The sequence below is a fragment of the Pristis pectinata genome, chromosome 3, assembly GCF_009764475.1.
Source record: "Pristis pectinata isolate sPriPec2 chromosome 3, sPriPec2.1.pri, whole genome shotgun sequence".
NCBI lineage: Eukaryota > Metazoa > Chordata > Chondrichthyes > Rhinopristiformes > Pristidae > Pristis > Pristis pectinata.
The window spans coordinates 94,380,105-94,404,461 of record NC_067407.1 but is presented as its reverse complement, the minus strand read 5'-3'; the positions used below and the strand labels follow the sequence as shown (position 1 = coordinate 94,404,461).

The 24,357-nt window shown below is 39.5% G+C and overlaps 1 protein-coding gene across 6 annotated transcripts in view; it reads left to right on the top strand.

Moving 5' to 3' along the window:
* b3gnt2b (UDP-GlcNAc:betaGal beta-1,3-N-acetylglucosaminyltransferase 2b) overlaps nt 1-18,143 on the top strand; it is a 42,974-nt gene extending 24,831 nt beyond the window's left edge. For 3 of the 6 annotated variants that reach the window (XM_052010838.1, XM_052010836.1, XM_052010839.1), the window contains exons 2-3: nt 8,169-8,273; nt 11,326-18,143. In XM_052010838.1, coding sequence (XP_051866798.1) covers nt 11,336-12,523 — 1,188 coding nt within the window. In that variant the 5' untranslated portion in view covers nt 8,169-8,273; nt 11,326-11,335 and the 3' untranslated portion in view covers nt 12,524-18,143. The remainder of the gene's footprint in view (nt 1-8,168; nt 8,274-11,325) is intronic. The other 3 variants (XM_052010840.1, XM_052010837.1, XM_052010841.1) reach the window with 1 other exon arrangement.
* The last annotated feature ends 6,214 nt before the right edge of the window (nt 18,144-24,357 follow it).

Below are 24,357 nucleotides of genomic sequence, written 5' to 3'. Positions count from 1 at the left end.
ACACCGCCCCCCTTTCCTGAAGTCAATGACCAGCTCTTTTGTTTTGTTGACATTGAGGGAAAGGTTGTTGTCATGACACCATTCCATTCCACTAAGCTCTCTATCTCCTTCCTGTACTCCGACTCATCGCTGTTTGAGATACAGCCTATGACGGTGGTATCATCTGCAAACTTGTAGATGGAGTTACAGCAGAATCTTGTTTCACTTGACACAACTTATTATGCTTCTCACATTCCATTCTCTCTGTTTATCTTTTGCTTCTCATGGTTTGGTGACTGTTCTGTGATGGAGCATTTTCCTGCTACCACCCACTTACTTTGAACCAGATGTTGTTGGGTGATAAGCATGGAGCTAAATGTTCAGATTATTTATTAACAAAAATACTCATTGAATTCTGTGTGATTTTAAAGTTAATTGGATTTTGCTAACTTGCTGCATCTTGACAGTTTTATCGGTGGATCTGAGATGAGCAGCGTTAGAAGGGGTCCTAAGTTTGACTGCTTCGAATTGTACCAGAGAAAGATTTGTAAATATGATCCTTTTCCAAAAATCGGTTTTAATGCTGTCCTTTGACTAAGCTACAAATCCCAAAAGGTCATGTGCAAAGTATAGGTAAGCTGTGTGTTTTTCACTGCAGCATCTCCTTAAATCATCTCCTCCTTTGATCTGTTCAACCTTTGCTCCAACAAGTTAGGGGAGTTCACAGACCCCATTGTCTCTTAGGTAAAATCTATTGTTTACCACTGTAGAAAAGGTACAGAATCAGTTTACTTGGGGTCAGGGGCATTAGTTATGGTTGAAAAGTTTGGACTTTCTTTGGTAACTGCTCAACTTTCTCTGTCGAAGTGATAGAACTTGATGAAGCAGATAGACATAAACTATTCCTTCTAACCTTCTGCCCCACCAGCCACCACATTCAATAGATTGTGCATCATAATTTCCTCCACCTTTAATCAGATGCTGCTAACAAATAACTCTTCCTTTCCTCTTCTCTCTGCTCCCTTGTTTCCTCTGGACCTCTGGTTAAGTCTGCCATTTGCAACACCCACCCCTCACAGCACCTTCCCATACAATTATAGGAAATGCAATACCTGCCATTTCGCCTTTTTCCTTCCAACTATCAAAGGATGCAAATGCTCACAACAAGTCTTCATTCGCTTGTGCTTCTTTATCTCTGTGTAATACATCCAGTGATGACTAAACACAGACACTTTGAAGAACATCCACCTTCAGTTCATAAGGGCAGAAACCTAACTTTTTGTCTGTCAATTTAATTCTCCACCTCTCTCTTACTTAAACCTCTTTGGCCTTTTATACTGTTCCAGAGTTCTGTATGAGCTTAAATAATAACCTCTATCTCCTATCTCAGGTGGTTACACCCTTGGGGCTAAACATTGAAGTCAGCAGTTTCAGATAACCAACCTTTCCTGTTTGCATCAGAACCGGCCAGTTTGACGACAAAGGGCAAGAAATGCTGGAGGTACTTGGCAGTTCAGGTCATGTCTGTGAGCAGAGAGGCAGGGGTTAGCATTTCAAGTTGATAACCTTTTACGGTGGGGGGGATGGTCGATTAATGACTTTCCCTCTCAAACGGTGAGCATGCCGAGATATCTCCCATTTTTCTACCAATAGTTCCACTAATCAGGCAGCCTCTGTGAATATTATCTGAACTACCTGTTAATGGCACTGGGGCCATGGGCAGTGTGTGGTCATCACCTGCTTGGGTTGTCCTTGATCGGGGGGAAAAAAAACAAAACAGCAATTCTAAATGTTTTAGATCAAAGGTAATTTTAACAATGAAGGGAGAAGAGTGAAAAGGAATGCCAGACCTAAGGGACTCTGCTAATGGAAGGAAAAGGTTTTTTTAATGGTGGAGCAATGAAAATCTGAGTATGCCAATTAGGTTGAGCACCCAGGCAGTTCTGGCATCAAACAGGTACAGTGCCTGGCATATGGTGCCAACTGCCAATTGAAAACTGATGGGCCAAAGCCTGGGTGTGTTGGTGCAGGCCAAAGTTCCGATGACCCTGAGCTGATTCCGAAGTTCACAGAGACCTGTTGACTCCAGATGGAAATGGATAAGTACAATTAAGAAAATGGCAAGATGCTTGAGGCCAGACTTGGAGGAGTAGCAATAACTCGGGGATGGGGATTTGTGGAGGGGAAGGGGGGGTTAGAGCCAAAGGTGATTTTTGGAGAGAAGGATGGGCAAGGTTGTGGAGGGATTCAAAAGAAAACTATCAGAATTTTAAAAGTGAACACTGCATGAGCAGGAGCCCAGGGAATGGGACTTGGTGCTAGTATGAAAATGGAAGGGAGACAATGGGAAGGCAGCTGGGTATGCTTCAGGTGGATCAATTCTGGATGGAATAGAGATATGGATGAGGGTTTTAACTATCAGCATTTATAAGCCAGAGAAATGTTCCTGTTACAAACAAATTCTGCTTTACTATTAAGTTGTTTGAGCCCAGTGTCACTTTTTAGTGTATGTATTCCACCAAAATAAATGGGCACCAGACTCCTCTGTATCAGCTCTATGCTTCTATACTGCTTAAATTTTTATCTGCTTTTTTGAAGCTTTAACAAAGAGGACCACTCTAGTTAATTGTTTGGTTGAATTGATATACACCAAGCACATGGCACAAAGCCTCTTTTCATTGCAATTTTTCCAATCTAAATGTCTTGCCACTTGCATTTCAGCAAATATTCATCAGCAAATGGCTGACAATTTGCTGAATTAGGTGCCTTTGTGGTAGGCAAAGCGATTTGTTCCCATGCCTTTTCACTTCCCAGTTATTTTTGTCCTATGAACTCTCAAATGCTTTTCCAGCAAATTCTTCTGGGAATATATTTTTTTTGAATCTCAAACTTGCCCACTAATCTGATTGGAATAAATTGCTTCAGTTTCTGCAATTGTCTTTTCAAGGGCACAGATACATTTTGTATCCTGGTATTTGGGCGAAAAGATTGCTGTCAATCCCGGGACATTTGTTTGCTGAAATTGCAGATAATTTACAGGCAGTTTCCCTTTCCCAACCCACTTAAATACTTGCTAGTGATTATTCATTGGCCTCTTTTATTGTCCTGAATTTCAGAGCATTTCCACAATTTATCTACGCTGTTCTGCCTACCCCAGTGTTAATACCTTTCCTTCATTGTCCTAATTATTCCCTTCCTGCCATTTCCCATTCTGAAATTTTCCCTTTTGCAGAGTCAAAGCAACAGAGGAAATCCTGTCTATAATGTCTTTCACATTCCTGGGTAGCTCAATGTGTGCCATATCCAATAAAATTATTTTTAAATGTAGTCACCATTGCAGCAAAGTCCAACAGGAAACTTGCATGTAAGTTTCCGCAAAAAAGACAATTTTGTTTTTTTAGTTGTGTGGAGTTTGGTCGGGGTGATTGGGAGAGCTTGCAAAATATTCACTTGAGAGGATGCTCCAGGGCACCATCTAATACATTGTGTCTAAAGATATCACCTCCCACTATGCTGCCCTTTGAACTCAAACATTCTGGATGTGCCACCACCCTCCTTAGCACTGTTGCACCAAGAGCAACACATACTTGATAATGCCCCTCTAAATATGCCATTTCCATGTCCCAAATAGACTTTGTTCCCACAAAACTGCCCTCTTCTTTTATTTCCTCCAAAGCTTTATTGTGCTTTACCATAAGTAATACCGCAAGAAATAAATTTGAATAAATATTTTTGAGAAATGCTTGTACCTAGCAAAATTACTGTTTGGTGTCCCAATAATATCCATGAGGTGTATGATACAAATGCACAAAACAGTATATTGATATTTTGATTCCTGGCTAAAATCACTGCAGCTTGATGCAACTCTCACCTGAATTTGACTTTGCCACAATAAGCATTCAACATAGTTGAGTGTAATAAATGGGCACATCTTGTACAATATTGCTGCTACTTGGGCATCCTTTCTGGGTGGACGATTGCTTGTATCCCTTTTAAATCTCTGAATTCTGACGTGGCTGATAAGGCCAATGTGAAATCCATAGGTTCGCCACAGGTAGGGCACTGGGCAAAGAGTGTGTAGTTGAGAGTGATGCACCCCTCCTTTTGGCTGGGCTGCTTTGTGCTCCCGACAAATGGACTCAGTTCTCAAAGCCATCCTGAATGCTGTTTCTCGCACTGTGTCAGGAATTCGCACAGTCAACAGGGATGTTGCACTTTTTCCAAAGAGGGTTTGACTCGTTTTCTTTGCCCACCCGATATATTCCTGCCGTCATCAAGCTCAGAATAGACTGCTTGTATCGGGAATTTGGTGTCCGACTTGCAAATAATGTGGCCTGTGCATTGGAGCTCACTGAGTGTAATTAGACTCTTGATGCTGGGGGATCTTGGCTGTGGATGTGATGCTTGTGGTTTCTTTGTCTTGCCAGTGGATGTGGAGGATTTTGTGGAGATGGTGTTGTTGGTATCTCTTCAGTGCTTTGAGGTGCCTGCTGTAGGAGGTCCACATCCCTGGAGCATAGGGGAGGGCAGGGACCACTGCTGTCTGGCAGATGATGTGTATGGTGTCAAATCTAAAGTCCTGATCTTTAAACGTGTTTTCTTCAGACTGCCAAAGGCTGCGCCAGCACACTGAAGGTGGTAGTAACAGTCTGCTTTTTTTGACTGGTAAATCCTGCGGTATTGAATATGATCACAGGCTCTTGTGTGGATCTTTATTGTCAGGGAAGTGGTCTTGTGTAGTGAGGCCAGGTTGGTAGGGGACCTTTAGTTTGCAGATGTTTAGTTTAAGGCCCTGTCAGTGAAAGTGTCATCAGCCTCTGATGTGGCCCATGCTAAAGCATTGCTTGCAGAATGCAGCTCAATAATTTGAGGTTGGGGTGACGCAGACTGAACAATTTCCCGTTGTTTTTCCCCTGTAAATTGGCTGCACTCCAGCAAGAAACTTATTGGAGATGAGGGGCAGTATTGCAGCAAGAAAAGTTGAGACATATGTTGGAATGACAACAGCCTTAACTGACATTGGTTTGCATGGAGATTGGGTCTTCAGTGGACCCATGAGTTAAGATTAAGGCTTGTATTTCAAAATTTAGCAGATATAGAATGGAGAAGAATTTCAGCCATCAGCAAAATTTGAGAAGAATGCTCCACAGCCCCTTATGATTGACAGAGAAAAAAGCTAGGTCACAAAAGGTCATGTAGAGTGGTTAGTGCTTGCTCTTGGCTTTTGGAATTGTCCACTTGAAGATCATGTCCATTGTGCGTCCAGATGGATAAAATCCACCCTGTTATTAGGGAGCGGCTCTTTGGCCACTGGGAAGAGGCAGTGGAGGAAGACCCTGCTGATTCCTGTCCCTGTGGTAGAGCCCAAGTCATCACAATGGGGCTTTTCCTGGATATGATCACACTTGTATCAAGGGATCTCAGAGGCACCACATGATCCTCTTTACAGATATGGAAGATGATACTGTGAACCTGTGATGGAACTTACTCTTTTGGAGTTAAATTAGTCATCACTGCCCATAATTTGAAGCATTTCACATTGCTTAATTATGCTGTTCCATATTTTTGGTTGGCTTGCTGTTTTAAATGCCTGCTTAAGCTGTGTCAATTCTTTGCAATATTGATTTAAAAAGGTACATAGAACACTACAGCACAGTGCAGGTGCTTTGGCCCACAATGTTGTGCTGACATTTTATCCTGCTCTAAGATCTATCTAACCTTTCCTCCCACATAGCCCCCTATTTTTCTATCATTCATGTGTCTACCTAAGAGCCTCATCAATGTCCCTAATGTATCTGCCCCCACAACCTTTGCAGGCAGTGCGTTCCAAGCACCCACCACTCTCTGCGTAGAGAAAAAAGCTTACCCTGACACCTCCTTTATACCTTCCACCAATCACCTTAAAATTATGACCCCTCATGTTAGCCATTGTCACCTTGGGGAAAAAAAATCTGACTGTCCACTTGATCTATGCCTCTCATCATCTTGTCCACCTCTATCAAGTCAAACACTCTGTCAAGTGTTTTTCATCTTTTGTAAATCTTTGTCCACTCTGTAGTTTTTACAAGTATCCCTTTGGAATATGAAATAGAAGTAGGACTGAGCAACTAAGCTGTTTGCACTTGCTCCACCAGTCTATAAAATTTTGCAGTCTCTTTTTTGTGTTTCTCACTGGGTCACTCTCTTTATCAGTTACTTGCTCCTCTGCTGAATTAAATTTGCACAATTCTTGGGCCCACTGTTCTTTTTGGCATTATAGGTCTTTTCCTTTGATGTAATAGTATCTTTAATTTCTCTTGTTGGCCAGAGCTGGACAACTTTTCCTATCGGGCTTCTGTCCTTTGAAGAATGTTTTTTTTGTAGATAATACATTAATTTAAATGTTTGCCAACATTTACTGTCACACTGTAGTTTCCCATTGTACTATGTAGTTAACCTTATTAGGTACCTAACTGATATCTTCACAGATTCCTTTAAGAGTTAAGACCGATGTTTCTGATTGAACTGAATCACTTGCAGTCACTATGTAACAGTCCATCATATTGTGTTCACTATTTTTAAAAGAACCTTAACTAAGAGATTAATAATGAAACTTTTCTGACTGCACAACACTTGACCTATAATTATCTGTCCCCATGTGGGTTCCTCAACATACTGGTGTAGAAATTTTCTTTTGTGCTCCATGAATTCATCTTCCATGCAATTACTGCCAATCGAGTTTATATGGAGATTAAACCTCACCACCCCCCCCCCCATGATTATTGTATTACTTTCGTTGGATGTACCTCTGATTCCCTGTACGATGGTCTACATAACCACTATTGTTGATTACCTGCAGACAACTCTGAACAACGTTTGCTATCCCATTCTGTTTCCTGGCTTTACCCAAATTGATTTTATTTGTGGGTTTTCTGACACTTTTTCTCTATATCTTTAATCCCCATTCTTTATCAGAGCTACTCTTTCTCCTTTTAAAATTTTGTCTACCTCTTTACAAGTTAAGTATCTTGAAGTCTAGACAAATTTACCACAGAGGAACTTGGGGTAAAAGATTGATGTGCTCTTCCTCCAATGTGGAAATTAAGCAAGCTTAACAAAGCAGAATCGTCTACCTCAATGTTATTACCAGAATTCATGGCTAGGAGTGGTGCTTGCTGCAGACTTACACGAAAGCTTTTTATTAAATACCTGGCAAGCATACAGTTATATTAAAGGATTCTTGCTAGATATAGAACAATATAGCACAGGAACAGGCCCTTCGGTCCATCATGTGTGCGTTGAAACACGATGCTGAATTAAAATGAACTTTCTTCTGCTTGTACATGATCCATACCCCTTCCATTCCCTGCACATTCTTGTGTCTAACTTTAGAGCCTCTTAAACGCCACTGTCACATCTGTTTCCAACCACTACCGCTGGCAGCCCGCTCCCTGGCACCTACCACTCTGTGCTTTTTAAAAAAAAAAATGCCCCACACATCTTTAAATTTCCCCCTCTCATCTTGAATGCATGTCCTCTCGTACTTGACATTTCTACCTTGGGGAAAATGATTCTGACTGTTTACCCTATCGATGCCTCTCATGATTTTGTAAACTTCTGTCAGGTCTCCCCTCAGCCTCCACTCCAAAAAGACAATCCAGGCTTGTCAAACATTTCCTTGTAGTTTATATCATCTAATCCAGGCAGAATCCTGTTTAAAAAAAAATCTGCACCCTTTCCAAAGTCTCCATCCTTCCTGCAATGGGGCGACCAGAACTGCACACAATTGATAGTTATTCCAAGCCAAATGCACCACTTTTAATAGTTTGTTTTAAAAAAAAACTGCATAATTTGCTGATCAGAAATTATGGTTTCGTATGACTGAGAGCATGAATATAATTCCAAGATCTGAGAGCTCACTATCATTCCAGTTTTTTTAAACAAAGCTTCGTAGTTCTATTTTTACCTTTGAAACACTTAACATTCCTTAAAGCAAACTGTTCTGTGCTAAGGAAACGTGGAATGCCTGAACCCTTGTATAAAATGATGTGATCTTCCATTTTACTTTTGTAGCTTCAATTGCTTTCTGGTTTGTACATTTTTGGCACTCGTGCTATGCTGCCATTTTCTATACATAAAGCTTTTGACTAGAAGTCTTAAGAGATGTTACTTGGCACAACAATATTTAATAACTTTATTTGGGATTCTAGATGTTGATATTACTGGACAGCTTTGGCAGAATGAGTGAACAGTGAGTGGAGAATTTTCTTGTTTCTATCTGCTGGGCAACTTTGACCTGTTGAAATGCTATAAATGTAAGTTCAATATGAATTAAAAGGTGTTTTTTTAACTTTTAATGTTTAATGCTAAGCATTTTTACATTATTGATGTTGATGGGAATTGGGGAGAACTTTTTCTTAAGCTTTGCTTTACGTGAATGCATTTCATTGGCTGAAGGAAATTGCCATTTATGTTGAACCACAAATATTGTAATGATATGACAGGAAACCTATAATTGTTCATCTGTTAAAATCCATTTGAGAAAAATTATAGATTTGTTCAGTTTCTTTTCAATTTGATTTCCCCCCACACCCCCCTTTTTCCATTTTTGTTTCTTTTTATGTTCTGGATATATAAGAGAACAATGCAGACAAATATATACCAAAGTGCTTGGGGAAGAAAATCACATTTTCTATTGTCAGCAAGCGGAAATAACTTGATACCTTTTCAGTGCATTACTTTCCCCTCCCTTCATTAAGAAGGCATCCCTGCTCCTGGTTGCAAGGAAAGAACTAGTGACATTCCATTTTAATTTCTAGACCGGTTGCAGTCTGCTTGTAATGCACTCTCCAGGGCTTTATTTGAGTGCTTTATGGTACGTTACTATTCTCTGCCCTTGTAACCTATTGAGTAGAACAGCATGTTTACCTTCATCTGTTCTATTTTATGCATAGTCAGCTCCATTTATAGTACAATGTTTTTGCTCACTGTAGCCATTTCTTAAATGGGTTATTTGCATAGAAAATTGGTGATTTGTGTGTTTGTTCAGTGGTGTGGTATTTCACTCAAACTTCAGAGCTTGCTGTCTCTTGGTTCAAATGCATGTATTATCTTTAATTTTAAGGTGCAGTATCTAAATTTCACGGTTTAATTGACCAGCATTTCTGGTACCTTTTATCTGTTTGTAAGATACTGGATGATGGCCAGTAGGCTAAGGTAACATTTTTTTTAGCAAACACAACTTGCAAGCAAAAGAAAGAGATCATTTCTTTCTTGGGTGTGCCTGCAGATAGGCAACTGGTTTAAGCCTATTTGGTCTTTGTTTGAGGCAGTCTCTCAGGATTGAGGAAGATTTGCTTTCATTCCTGTTCTATGGGTTTTCAGATGACTAATGAAGGCAGTGTGGGACCTGCATGTTTTTGCCATAAGTGTGGTGGGTGATTCTACATGGGGTTGGAAGTAGGGTAATTTGAACTCCTTTGCCGCTTAATACAGGGCTGCTCTGTATTCCCAATGACCTCAAAGTCCTCAATATCACACTGAAAGCTCCTCCTTCACTTTCAATATTCATTGGGAAGAAATTCCCAGGTGCCAGCAGGAATGCGGTACTTTTTTTTTTGAAGAGGTTTTGAAAAGATCCTTGAATCTTTTCCTCTCTCCACTTGGTAATCTCTTCCCACAATGGAGCTCCAAACATAGTGTCTCGGGATTCTAGTGTGGAACATGCAATGACGTGGCCTGTTGAAAAGAGCTGGCTCAGTGTGATTAGCTCCTTGATGCTTGGGGTGTTGCCCTTGGAGAGGACACTAACATTGATTTGCTCATCCTTCCAGTGGATTGGAGGACTTTGCAGAAACAGCATGGAAGGTATCTTTCAAATGCTTTGGTGGCACCTACTGTAAGTAGTCAGAAGTAGGAGGGCAGCGATCACTGCTGTTGGGTTTTGTGCTTGGTTTGAAGTCTAGATCTATAAACATCCCTTTTCTCCAGACAACCTAAGATACAAAGGTAGACAAGAGACTACAGGTGCTGGAATCTGGAGCAACGAACAAGCTGCTGGAGGAACTTAATGGGTTGAGCAGCATCCGTTGAGGGGAAAGGAATTGCCGATGTTCCTGATGTGGGGTTTTGACCCAGAACATCGACTATTCATCTCCCCACCCCACATAGGTGCTGCTCGACCCACTGAGTTCCTTCAACAGATTGCTGCACCCTAAGACTGCTCAGACAGTGAAGACAATGGGGAATTTCATAATTGATGCCTGCCCCCACTGAGTGGTGTCTCCCAAATAGGGGAAGCAGTTCATGTTTTGCGGGTCTTGTGGATCCTTAATATTAGAAGATTTTTACAGCAGGGGCAAATTTGGTTAAAGGATCTTTTGTTTTGTGGATGTTTATTGCAAGATTTATCCTTTCGTATGCCTCAATGAATGAGGCGATGATGGAGTATTGCTTGCCAGCTGCAGCTGAACTTCTGAGGGTGGGGTGGCCTTGATTCTGGAGTGGAGGCTATGTTGGTTGAATGGATTGCTATCTGTCCTGTAGATGAGTTCCACTCAGGCAAGAAGTTTGTTAGAGCTGAGGTGAAGCATATCAGTGAGGAAGTCTGGAAAAATGTCACAGGGCTTCAAGGATGGAGGGCAGAGGTGTTGATCATCTTTTCGGTTACATAATTGCATTGAGATTGGATGTTTTGTGGACCAGTTAGTTGGTATAACAGCTTGCATTCCATCATAAAGCAAACACAAGGTGGAGACAAATTTTTGCAAGCAGTCATACATAGAGGATGCTCCGTCCCTCCTGACTGATAGAGTCACAGTCTGTTGTGAGGTTGAGAAACAAATGATGAGTCCAGGGACATGGAAATTATCCATTTGGAGTTAATGATAGGCTTAGAATTATGGATTTGCATGTGGTGGTGGTGTGATTGTTACTGGACTGTCGGCCCAGGTTCTGGATTATTGCTTCAGATGCACAAATCCGAATCTCAGTGTGGCAGTTAGGGAATTTAAGTTCAAGTAATTATATAAAAGATAGAAATATTTTGTTTTAGAAAACTGGTCTTGGTAGCAGTAACCATGAAACTACCAGACTCTTGTAAAATAAAACCTACCTGGTTCACTAACGCACCCAGTCTGTCCCTGTGATACCAGCCCTACCAAAGATTCTTACCTGCCTCCTCAGTTCAGGGGCAATTAGGGGTGAACATTTGTCCATGTGCCAAGAATGAATAATTTAAATATAGTTATATGGTCACCAGCATTTTAGCAGCTATTCTGTTTTAATCATAAATTCACTCATTTTAAACATAAATAATAAAATGATTTCATGCTGCTTCCATTTGGTAATTATCTCTTTGTTTTACAGTTATGAAAAAATGAGTGTTGGACGCAAAAGAACAAAGCTGGTTGGGATTATGATGATGGTAAATTTCTTCATTTATGTCGTGGTAGAGATTTCCTGGAATGATCATGAAGACAAAAACTCGACCAAAAAGATGATCATTGCAGACGGTGTATTTTGGAAACCAGTAGTTCATATTAAACCATACTGGAATCGAGAACAGCACAAATTGGATGAATTGTACAACCCTGTTACTGCTGCTCTACACAACAGAACTGTGATGGCGAACATAAACATTACAAACATGTATACTTGTGAACCTAATTTAAATTTAAAGGAGGAGATCAGTAATTTCGATAGTTTGCCTGACCGTTTCAAAGATTTTCTAACGTACTTGCGATGTCGGAGCTATCCCTTAATAATTGACCAACCGACAAAATGCCAGAATAAGCCTGTGCTTCTGTTGGCTATAAAATCACTGGAATCACACTTTGACAGAAGGCAGGCCATACGTCAGTCCTGGGGAAGTGAAGCCACAATTAGAAATAAGACCATTGCAAGGATCTTTTTACTGGGCAAGTCTTCGCAAGCAGATGACTTTCCTAACTTATCAGATATGCTTCAATTTGAGAGTAACCAGCACAAAGATATTCTTCTGTGGGATTACAGAGATACATTCTTTAATCTAACACTAAAAGAAGTGTTGTTTTTAGAGTGGATAAGCAAATCCTGCTCCAATATTCAATACATTTTTAAAGGAGATGATGATGTCTTTGTAAACACGTTACAGATTCTAGAATATATAGATACATTGGATAAGAATAAAGCGAAAGATCTGTTTATTGGTGATGTTATTACAAATGCAGGACCTCATCGAGAGAAGAAACTGAAGTACTATGTTCCTGAAAGCATATTTGAAGGTGTGTATCCTCCCTATGCAGGTGGAGGTGGATTTCTCTACTCTGGATACTTGGCAAAGAGACTTCATAATATTTCATATCAAGTAGCACTATATCCAATTGATGACGTGTACACTGGAATGTGCCTTAGAAAACTTGGCCTTGCTCCAGAGAAACACAAGGGTTTCAGGACTTTTGATATTCTGCAAAAAGATAGACAAATTACTTGTGCATACAAAAATTTAATATTAGTCCACAGCAGAAATCCCCAAGAAATGATAAGAATCTGGAGCAGGCTGCAGGATCCTCAATTGAAATGTTAATCTAAAATACCATATGAAGAAAATGGTTGAAAGAGTTGATACCAGCTTCCATTGGACACGGAGGGTTATCTGATTTTTTGCATTGTTATAACCACTTAATGATATCATGTTGCTAATAGGCTGTGCAAAATCTGTGTGAAGGTTTCTCTCAGAGGATACCAATTGTGAACCTCAGAAGTATTGTGGGTCCAAAGGTATCTGTATTCCTTAGTCAGGATTTGCATTCGTTGTGTTGATCAACCTGAATGCTACATTTCACTGAATGCACAGAATAATTTTATGAATTCCACAATTTCCACCATCTCTCTCTAACATGATGTCATCTTCCACAACGGATCATTCCCATTCTCTATCAAAAGGAATCCCAGGAGATTATTCTGGAGCCAGTTGAAATAAGGTCTGGTGATAATTGGAACGGAGTGGTTCATTCAGTATATTGTAGCCAAATAAAAGAGGCGGCACAAAGAGATTACAGAATATTACCCTGGACTATGTCAGCCATGAGCATAATATTGTCTCTTTAAATCTTGTGCAAGCAGATTATTTTTGAGATTCACTATCAATTGTATATGATTATATGTGCTGTACATCAGGAAAGGGGATGTTTCATGTCTTCAAAGAAGAATGTAAATGAATTTTGTTTAATAAATCTAATTTCTGAATAGAAAGTCAATGCTATTTAAATTTTAGTGCAGGTTGCAAAAGAAATCCAGAAGTTTTATAAATTCTGGATTTGTCCCAGATTATTTCCAATCTATTAAAGGTTGCTGGACATTCTCCATAATATGTAAGCATGTGTGCTTCCTGTGTTTTATGTGGAAAAGTGCCTGCATTTTATTTATTCAGATCTACGACCAAATTGTTTTTAAAATGGAAAATATACAATGTATATTTTGTCTGTAAAAACTTGTTAAGTGTGACTTGTCTCTAAATAAACAGTTAATATAATCCTTGGCATCTTTCAAGATATAATAAAAGATAATCCAGAATGCATTTCTTTAAACCTGAGGGGGAATAGGCTCTAACTGCACATTATACAGAGTGTCCTAACTCCTTGTACAGTGGCTGCACGTAGACCAGTTAAACCAAGAAAATTCCCTGGACTTTCCACCAACAAATAGACATTAAATCATCCTAATACATAAAACCATAAAGTATTTCATCCAATTCCACCCCCCCCCCAAAAAATGTAATTGATTTCAACTTTGTGGTTGTTGGTTGGTAAATGGGGCCCTCCATATGTGTGAAAGATGATCGGAGGAAAAGTGCTCCCTCCATGACATCAGATTTCATTGTTTTCCTTTGATTTTGCTATTTAGTAATTCTCAGCAAGATGGTTGGAGATAGTTATATCCCATTGATTTTAATGTGCAAGCTATTTAAAATCAATATATTTGAGACTAGTAGAGCTTTCCCTTGGGATTTATGAATACTTAATATGATTTGGTATCTAAAATTTTAAATGGGAACATTTTCATTTAACTTGCCTGTCAAGAGAAGTAACTGCTGATTTCACTTCATGTATGCATTTCAAAACAAATGTATTTAAAATGAATCACTTGTGGCTCTTGGGTGTATGTTTTATTTACAGTATGAGCTTAGTTGCAATATTATAGTTAAATTTTGTTTCTCTGATACTTAAATTATGACACAACATGGTTCACAGAGAAAGAATATTGCCATATTAGGAGTGAAGACATCAGCACCATTTGTGGTGCAAATTTGTGACTCAGTTACTCAAGATATGCTTGCATTCACTGCTTTTCTTGGTGCTATATAAGGAATTAAAACTGGGAAATGGGGAAGGATCTACTGTTTAGTATTTCAAGGTACTGGGATTGTGTAGTTTCTGCACTTTAACTGTAAGGGTCCCATGGTTTGACAAATCTGGCTGATGATCTGGAGTCTTGTAGCATGAGGTCCTTTGATTTGGCTTTAAGTATTAAACTGAGGAGCTCTTGCGCAGGTTGGGCCCATATTTAAATTAGAACTAAGCCATTCAACAGTATTAGAAAGGCTTTTCACCATTTTACTAGTCTAACTCTCAACTGAAGCATGAATGTCTTCAAATTGTTTTGTGGTTTGTTGTTGGTTTATCTCATGTCCTGCTTTCTGGATTGCTTGGCATAAGAGATCATAATTTAGTTCATAACAGGGCATTAACATACCTTGGGTTGAAACATGATTAGAAGTAATTGCACAGTGCAAAAGAAAGCTTCAGGATCTTTACCATCCAATCCAAAATAAGAAAATATGACGATAGGTCTTTCATATGAAAGAGTTGATATCTGTAATTGTCTTGAAAGTAAATAAAGCACTTGATCTTTTAAGTAAATGACTCCAGATAGTACAGAAAAATATGATAAATGTATATTCCCTTAGACTCCTAACAATTAAATGTAGATCTACCATTTTCCTTTGGTAATTTTGTCTTTAATTGTGGCCTTTAAGTAAGGCCAGCTTGCCCTTTATTTGAACCTTCAATGTAGAAAATTATATTTGTATACAACCATAAGAAATAGTAGCTTATCCGTGAAGCAGAGTTAGGAATTCACATTTTAGTAGAGGCTGGATTTTTCCTGAACATCACCCTCGAATGGAATAATAAATTTTAATTCAAGCCTTGTCTGTGCAACATCCTTTCATAATTTAATCTGTTCAGCCAAATTAAAGGACTTGGGTTAAACTCAACCTCAACCCAGGTGTGTCTGGTGAGGTACTGCCTGACTTATGCCACTTGTACATACATACAGTAACATTACAAGATCATTGTTCCAAAGAGGTAGATGTAATTTAAAGCAGAGTATATCTGCAAGTTCAACAGAAGTATGTGGGATGAGAACTGGCGAGGAAGCAATTAACCATTGCTGCTGCTTACTGAAAAACTACATTTATTTTTTTTCTCAGTGATTGCCTGCACTATGTAGTTAGGTGTTTTGCTCCTTTTCAAATTAGATAAAACATGAGCAGAGTTTTTATAAACATGAACAGAGAACTTAATAATTACAGGACAGTTGGAGTACATGAGAGAACATTTGGAAATTATCTTCTGTTTGGAAGAGGTAGATTCATTTTGTACTCATTTGCTGAGATGAAGCAGTTATTCAGTTAGGATCTAACCATGCTTCAAAAATTTGCATAGTTCCCAAAATGGATTCAAGAAACATTTAAGCCAAAGACACGAATATTCAGCTCCCAAAAAATACTGGGGTTATAACTGGGTCCTTCATAATTAAAAAGGACCTACATTATCTCAGAGTGGAAGTTTAGAGAAAAACTGGTACCACCATCAGCTGCACCAGGTTCTTTGTAGCAGCCATAAGATGACATTTGTAAGTTTGAGAGTTTGCATCCCTGGGGCAAATTGGCCAAGTAATCAGGAGATCGTGCCCTTGGAGAAGTTTTATAAAATTTCAGTTTGACTTAAGGCAAATCAATCCTGGGTTTAATTTGTGTTTTACAATGATGTTTTTTCTTTTGCATTTTTGTCAATAGATAAATAACTCTGCTGAATGATGGATATAATCTTGTATTGTACTGTCCCAGCCATTTTGAAGAGCTTACACAAGCTCTTCAAAGTATGGGACCTAAAATTATAAAGTGAAATCGATTACCAGAAGGACTCTGGAAATGAAAAAAGTGAGAATGAGCCACTTCTCAATTAGCTTTTTGCCAAACTTATGTTGTCAAAAACCAGGTTGACTTCACCATTTTGCAAAAACAAGTCATTTCACACGTTTTAACTTTCATTTCAGAAATATCTTATTTTTATATTTGCTCAGCAAATCCCCTCAAATGTGTGTTCCAGATGTAAGGGATTCAGTAGTGACTGAATGTGAGTATTGCATCGTGAACATATTTGTAATAAGACCAGACTTAAACAGGGAGAAAAGTTTGTCCTTTGATGGAACAGAATTTCCTTTTGCCTCTCCATAGTGGCTTTTCCTGAGTTTAATAACCTTTTGAAGAAATGCAAATTTTGGGTTAAACTTTCCACTTTGTTCAGGTTGTGGGCATGTGTCAGCTGCCCTTTGAACCTTCTGTGTCATCACTCCACCTACACAAATGATGCAGCACTGTGATGGCTGACACCACAAACATTTCCTGTGATGGTTCCAATTAACATTTCCCCTTTCTAATGAAAGATCTTTGAGATGAAATGTTAATTATGTTTCTCTCTCCACACTTGTTGCTGAGCATTTTCAGTGTTTGCCATTTTTCAGATTTCCATATCTTGTGGTATTTTGCTTTTAGCTTACCCTGAGTCATTTCCAACCTCTTGCAGACCACATCTATTGTTCGCACATCTACATTCACACCAATCCTTCAGTTCAGGAGTCTGACAGTAAAAACAAAATTTCCCTCCACCCTTCATGAATCATCTGAGCAATCCCGTGACCCCCCTGTGGCCAGACATATCTATGTCTGCATGCTGGGTACTGCTGACCCACGGGAGGACTGGACAGGGTTGTGGTTGAGAAATAATGGTCATATCTGTGAGTTCAAATTAGTGATAAATGTGAATGCTCTTAGATCCCCCTGAGATTGTGGAGCACAAGCACAAGTCCCCTAGAGGGAGTCCAAACATTGAATGGGGAAGATCCGGTTGCCTGAGGCACATTTTATTCAGCAATGCACATCATTAACATCACTGTGTGTGTGTGTATATATATATCTATATATATATATATAGAGAGAGAGAGAGAGAGTACTAGATGGGCTTGGGGAAGGAGGGAAGGAGAGAAGGGGGAGGCTGAAGCTTCAAATCAATTGAAGGGGTAAGGGATACAGTTAAATGACTATACCTTAGCTCTAGGTCATTGAAGCCAGCTGATGTATTCTTGGCCAAATCCTTAAAGTAAAAGAAGCCTTTTTGTAAGATAAATATTGTACAAGTATTTTTAACAATTATTCAAATAAAATTTATTTTTAAATGTGATAAATGTCAGAGCACTTCTGAATTCTAGATGTTCAAAGAAATGTAAAAGTAAAACCTGTTTTAATAATTTTGGTTTTGTACCAAAATGTATACATTTTGTTCTTTTAGTAACTTTCTGTGCCTGAATAATCAAGGTTATTAAATATGTACCTGAGGTCATAAATATCTTTGTTGCTTGTGTGTAATCTTGACCTAGTTCTAGGTTATCTTGTGTTTTACTAAATATAGCAAATTTAATGCACTCACAAAAAAAAACAACTACAGCAGTTCAGTGGGAGCAACGTACCACTTGCTGACCTGTGTTGGCATTGAATTGAATTCATTACTCTCCTTCAGTCTTCAGCCTTGTGCTAATAGCAGTGACATTACAATAAGTATGTAATATGTTATGAATGTCTGAAATAAACTTTAATTTATATAATGGACTGACATGGTTACAACTTTCCAATTGCAGATGTACTGAGAAAACATGTTGTTTGATGTGTGAATATGGATTACAAACTTCCACGTATCTATCAAGAAATATTTTTTAAAAATCTGGAAAGGGCACATTAAAATTATGTATAACTAAAACAACTTTCAAAATGTTAAGTTTCTCATTTATAAATCCATTTCAAGCCTAACTTCCACTTCGTGAGGAACAAAGAATCTGGATAATTAACCAGATTTACTTTAAACCACTGTGCTTCTGGTATGTAGCATGTTGAGTCAGTTGTGATGATTGTAATTTTAGATGTGTCACCTTGTGGTCAATGAGGTTGGAACTTATTGATTCATACTGACTCAATAAACAAAATTGCTCTTTCATTCAGTACTATTCCATGATTTTTCTGTGCTTTTAGATGGTTTTATTCTGTCAAAAAATTGTGTGTAGCTTGTGCATGTCACATCTGAAAAGGTGAACATCTATGCAAAATCCCCATGATCAGCAGGTGTCAATAGTACTTAAGTTTCCCCTCCAATTGCAATGCATCAGTACAGAACTGTTCTTGCAGATGAAGGTGGACTGTGCCAATGCTGCAAGTGCATTGCATGGAAAGCAGTTGTTAAAATGTGGGGAGGAAGGAGGCTAAGGAATGAAAATCTGCAAGGGTCAAAGGTCAGTTTTGCCAGGAGCGAAGGGACAATATCTAAAATGTGACAAAGAGGCAAAGGGAAAGGAAGTTCAATGGGCAGCCTGAAGAAGCAGCTCAACAACTGGCCATTAAGTATAGTAACAGCCTGCTGATGAACATCAGACTGAAGTACAAGTCTGGCAGATGCCTTGTGCCTTGTCCAGCTCTGCATCCCCTCTGTAGCCACTGCTAATACCTGCAAGTAGAATTGGTGATATTCTTAGGGATGCCTCACCACTCACTGCAGAAAATCTTGTATCACATTTTTAATCATGGGAAGAGGGTGTTGCTGACAAAGAGAGCCTCCCCTTTGAGAAACACAGGGTGTTGAACTTTCCAGTCTGGCTTCTCAATGCTATCTGGGTCTTGATTTATGTAGGGAAAGACTGCCTCATTTTCTGAGGAGTTGTAAATGGAATTGAACTCACTGCAATCATAGAAAAACAGAATGGTTACAGCATGGAAAAAGGTGACTTGGCTTGTCCAGTCCTTATTGGTTCAATGTAGGAATAACCACTTTTGCCTCATTTTTCCACTCACATCCTACATTCCACAGTTCGATTATTTCCTTTCAGATCCTACAGTCGAATCTGCATCCACTATGAGCCTTGGCAGTTCATTCCATGGGCTAATTACTAATAAATAAGCTAAAAAAAAAGTTTCTTGTGTTATTTTGGATTCCTGTGCCAATTCCTTTTGTTCCATGTTACTTGGTTCTCAATATGCCAATGGAAACAGTTTCCATCTATCTGCTCGATCTGTCCACTTTGTGAGATTAAATACCTCTATCAGACCCCCTCAATCTCCTTTGTCTCAGAACAATCCCAGCTCCCCACAGTTGAAGTTCCTCATTTTTATCTGAAGCCTTTTACATTGTTGCAAAAGTGTGCTGCCCAGAATTTGGCACAACAATCTAGTGGTGGCCAAACCAGTGTTTTACAAAAGTTTATCATGATTTTCTTTCTTGTGAACTCAATGGCCCTATTTACAAAACCCTGGATCGTGTATGCCTTTTCAATCACTTTCTCAACCAGTACTGCCACCTCCAATGGCCTCGGCACACACATATCTCTTATCTTGTTGGACTTTTAAAATTGTTCCTTCTGTTTTTTCTTCTCTTTAACAAAGTACATTAATCAGCAGTTAATTTTACCTGCCACCTTATTGCCCCTTTTACTAATCTGCCTATCTCTTAGAAATATACTGTTCACTCTGCCTCCATGCCTTAGGGTGGATTTAAAAAAAAATATGCTCCACATTTACCCAGACTTGGGTACGTAATGTAGATTAAGAAAAACAGTGGTGCCAGTACTACTGACCTTGTTGCACAACACAGGTCATTGAAGATGGTTGCACATAAATTGAAGCAGCCTGTGATTGGGCTTAAGAACCATTCAGCATAACAATTAGGGAGTGAAGTGGAGTTCGTTGCCAACTTGCTATCATTCATTTCACGCTGTAGCAGAAAATGAAAATTGCATGCGTCTGAGAGAGGGAAAAAGGAGGAAAGAATAAAGAGCGGCTTGAAGAGTCCAGTGTTAATATAAAGAAAACAGCTTCCCCGGTTAGGGGTTAACAACACTTTCAATAAATGCACCAGTGTACACTGTCATTTGCACAGTGATACGGACGTACACCAGAATGAGCGTCAAATGGCAGAAGAGACTAAAACAAAGTATGCAAGGAGACTGCACCAACACGCACATGAGAACATAAAGCAGATTTATGTTGTCCATGGGTCATATTCTGTTTTTAAAAAATGGGAAATCTTTCCTTATTGCACAAGTGACGGGAAGATTCAAGGTCATACCTTCAGAATTTCTGTGTGTGTAAAAACTGGCATTGTAATTTTGTCGCTGAGTCACAGCAATCACATGTAGACATTGTGGAATTTACATTGGCATCCAACTCCTGACGTGCAAAGTCACTCAGTGCCAGATGATGTTACTTAACAATTATTGCATTAGACTGCCACCTCATGGAACATATGAGAAGTTTCCGAAAAATGTATTACAAAGTATACCATGTAAAATTACTTAGGATGAATCATTGCCTTTCTACATTGCCATTGAGTCCCATTGAACACAACATGATCTCAAAAATACTGATAGGGTGAATCATTCTTCAATATGCATTTGGAAGTGTTCCTTGAGGGCGAAGCATTAGCTGGGAAAGTGAAAATGTGAAACATTTCACTTTCTGGTTGAGATTCTGTGCAAGTGATTTGTTTATCAATGAAAAATGAATTATATCTTTGAGTTCTACTCATAACACAAGAAGTGGGCTTCAGTGATTTTAAAGTCATTAAACAGCATCATAGTCCAAGTCTTTTTTACCAGCTTCACACTGATGAAAAAGTGCAAGGGGCTCCAATTGGAAGCCTGAATTCAGTTTCTTTTCCCATTAATATTTCTGCTTTGACCATTGTTTCTTAAATACTGCAACTTTACCACTCACACAGTACTGTGCCCCGTAAGTAAAAGGACACTGATATTGAAACCACAATACATATTGGGAACATTGTAAAACTGTCAAGGAGGAAATCATGTAAATTGGATGATCAGAGAGTAGGAAGCACAGAACTGAGCTGAGGAAACATTTGCAAGGTTAGGTTAAAGCGTTGACCTGTAACCAAAAAAATGCTGGAAACATTCAGCAGGTCAAACGGTGGCTTCAACCCGAAACTTTATCTGTTTCTCTTTCCACAGATGCTGCCTGACCTATTGAGTATTTCTAGCATTTTCTGTTTTTATTTCAGATTTCCAGCATCTGCAGTTTTTAGATTAAGCTGATTATGTATGTGTGTCGATTGGACCGTGGAGGAGAACACGTGGGCTTCAGAATACTGTAATGAATCGATAGGAAACTTAGTGAAATGGATGTCACAGAAAATTAAACAGGATCATGAGATGGAGCCAGCTGAACAGGTCAATGCTGGTAGCAGATCAATGCTGCAGTGTTGCTACTTGCGCTGGAGAAAATGAAATATCTTACCAAGATTTGCACGTTAAAATTGAATTTGACTGCTGTCTCTACGTGACACTGCAACACCAGCCATCAGTTGCTGTCCTGGTAATTTTTTCCATTCTTCAACTCAGATGCCTCTCATCTAATTATCGTGGAGCAGGCCCTGCTCTCCACTCCTCCTCCACCAAACACTTCACAATAACTACTCTCATTCACAGCTCCAGCTGGGAGTCACAGCCTGGCCATAGTGCTAACATCCTTACAGTCTCTCAAAGGGGCTTCATTAATTCTCACTTATTTATAGCACAAAATAGGAAGCTCTCCAACATTCCAATTGGGAACTGAATACAGTTCATGAGGGCTTTCCTTGAACATATTTCCCTCTTTCCATTCTCTGGTTCACACTGTATGATACAGTTTCACAGATTTCCACTCCTAATGTGTCACAGCCTGCGCCTGCTTCCACTACCTCTCATCTTCCACTGCTCCCCCTTTCATTTAAGGGCTACTTCTGGTCTTACCTGCCTTTGTTGAGACCCTTGTAAAGTGACTCTATGTCAGCACTGGATACAACCCTCTGAAGGTGCAAAATCCCTTGCTCGTCCTATTCCAAGCAGTGACACAAAATAGGCCACAACTGAATGGGGCACAGATAAAGAGGGATCTGTACAGATTGATTCTCAGATCACATGTGCAAAATTATATCAGGGGATGGCTCAGGTCCTCACTTTGCTGAAGAACCATAGAACCATAGAACAATATAGCACAGAAAACAGGCCATTTGACCCTTCTAGTCTGTGCTGAAACGTTATTCCGCTAGTCCCACTTCCCTGCACCCAGTCCGTAACCCTCCAGACCTCTCCCGTCCATATATCTATCCAATTTATTCTTAAAGCTTAAGAGTGAGCCCACATTTACTACATCAGATGGCAGCCCATTCCACACTCCCACCACTCTCCGAGTGAAGAAGTTCCCCCTAATGTTCCCCCTAAACCTTTCCCCTTTCACCCTAAAGCAATGTCCTCTCGTACTTATCTCTCCTAATCTAGGTGGAAAGAGCCTACTTGCATTAACTCTGTCTATGCCCCTCAAAATTTTGTAAACCTCTATCAAATCTCCCCTCATTCTTCTACGCTCCAAGGAATAAAGTCCTAACCTGTTCAATCTTTCCCTGTAACTCAACTCCTGAAGACCCGGCAACATTCTAGTAAATCTCCTCTGCACTCTTTCAATCTTACTGATATCCTTCCTATAGTTAGGTGACCAGAACTGCACACAATACTCCAAATTTGGCCTCACCAGTGACTTATACAACCTCACCATAACATCCCAACTCCTATACACAATACTTTGATTTATGAATGCCAGGATGCCAAAAGCCTTCTTTACAACCCTGTCTACCCTGTATGAGATGCAGACTTTAAGAGCCCAACCTTCTACAGAAAATAGCTATATTGGGAGTCTGGCAGGGAATTTGACATACATCAAAGATGGTGGAGGGAGGCTTCGTGATCAATTGTTGCATGGTTCTGGAATGTAATATCAATGTTCTTGCTATGTGTGGGACCTCTGTGATTCTCCATCCAAGACTGCTCCACTTCTTCCTGAAAGATTGCTCACACATTCACAGCCATGCATACAGACCCATACAATGAAAGGTCAGTCTTCAAAGGTCTTGATTAAGTTAATGTTTTAAAGCTGTTCTTCATTGTTCTGTCAGATACCCTACCTGGTACTTGGCACCATCATCGACTCTTAGTGACAAGTATCACGACAGGGTGGGGAGGCTGGTGAGCTTCTACCCCACCGTGATAAGACTATTGAACGGTTCCCTTATATGATGAGATGGACTCTGACCTCATGATCTACCTTGTTATGACCTTGCACCTTATTGCACTGCACTTTTTCTGTAGCTGTGACACTTTACTCTCTACTGTTATTGTTTTTACCTGTACTATGTCAATGCACTCTGTACTAACTCAATGTAACTGCACTGTGTAATGAATTGGCCTGTACGATCGGTATGCAAGACAAGTTTTTCACTGTACCTCGGTACAAGTGACAATAATAAACCAATACCAATACCAACACTGGTGAAATGCTGAGTATGATGGGGGAGGGATTATGAAGTGGTTGTGGAGGAATAAAAGATGCAGAGTTGCCAAAGCCAGGGTTTCAGAGCTCAGGAATAGTCACTGGTAGCAAAACATCAGCATTTTGTTGAGTTATTGAAGGTATTCTGCATGGAGGAGTTTCTGGAGATGAGCATCACTCACATCTATGCATTGCACACCACTTTAGAATGTGAAAAGTATCTGCATTCATCTTGTAGTCAATCAGTTTACAAATGCTTTGCTATTAATTATTGGTTTAAATGTCACAGCAGATTTTCAACAAAATCTTTGATTTTTGTAAATTCCTTTACCATTATCAGATCCTCTGGTCTTTCACCCAATACAGTGGATGCTAAAGATCTCTTTAAAGAACAACCACTGTACAGTTTGCTGGATTTTTGAATGGCTTCAACAGGTTTCAGTCTTCCTGCTGGAAGTACTCTGCAGGTCAGTCGCTCTGCTGACTGATCACAGTGGTGGAAACATTTTGATGTCACACTTCAAGGTAAATTGAAGTGTGACAAACAGAATGTTTCCAACCCTTACACCCCAAACAAGTGCAAGTCTGTTCTCTCAATGCGTACAGAACTGCTGTTGTGTTTCTTTCTCTTCTTGCTTAATACAACCCCTGTGACCTTCTTTAATCCACGTATCCTCTCTGGAGAGGGAGCGTGTGGATTTGCTGCAATAATGGAGGCC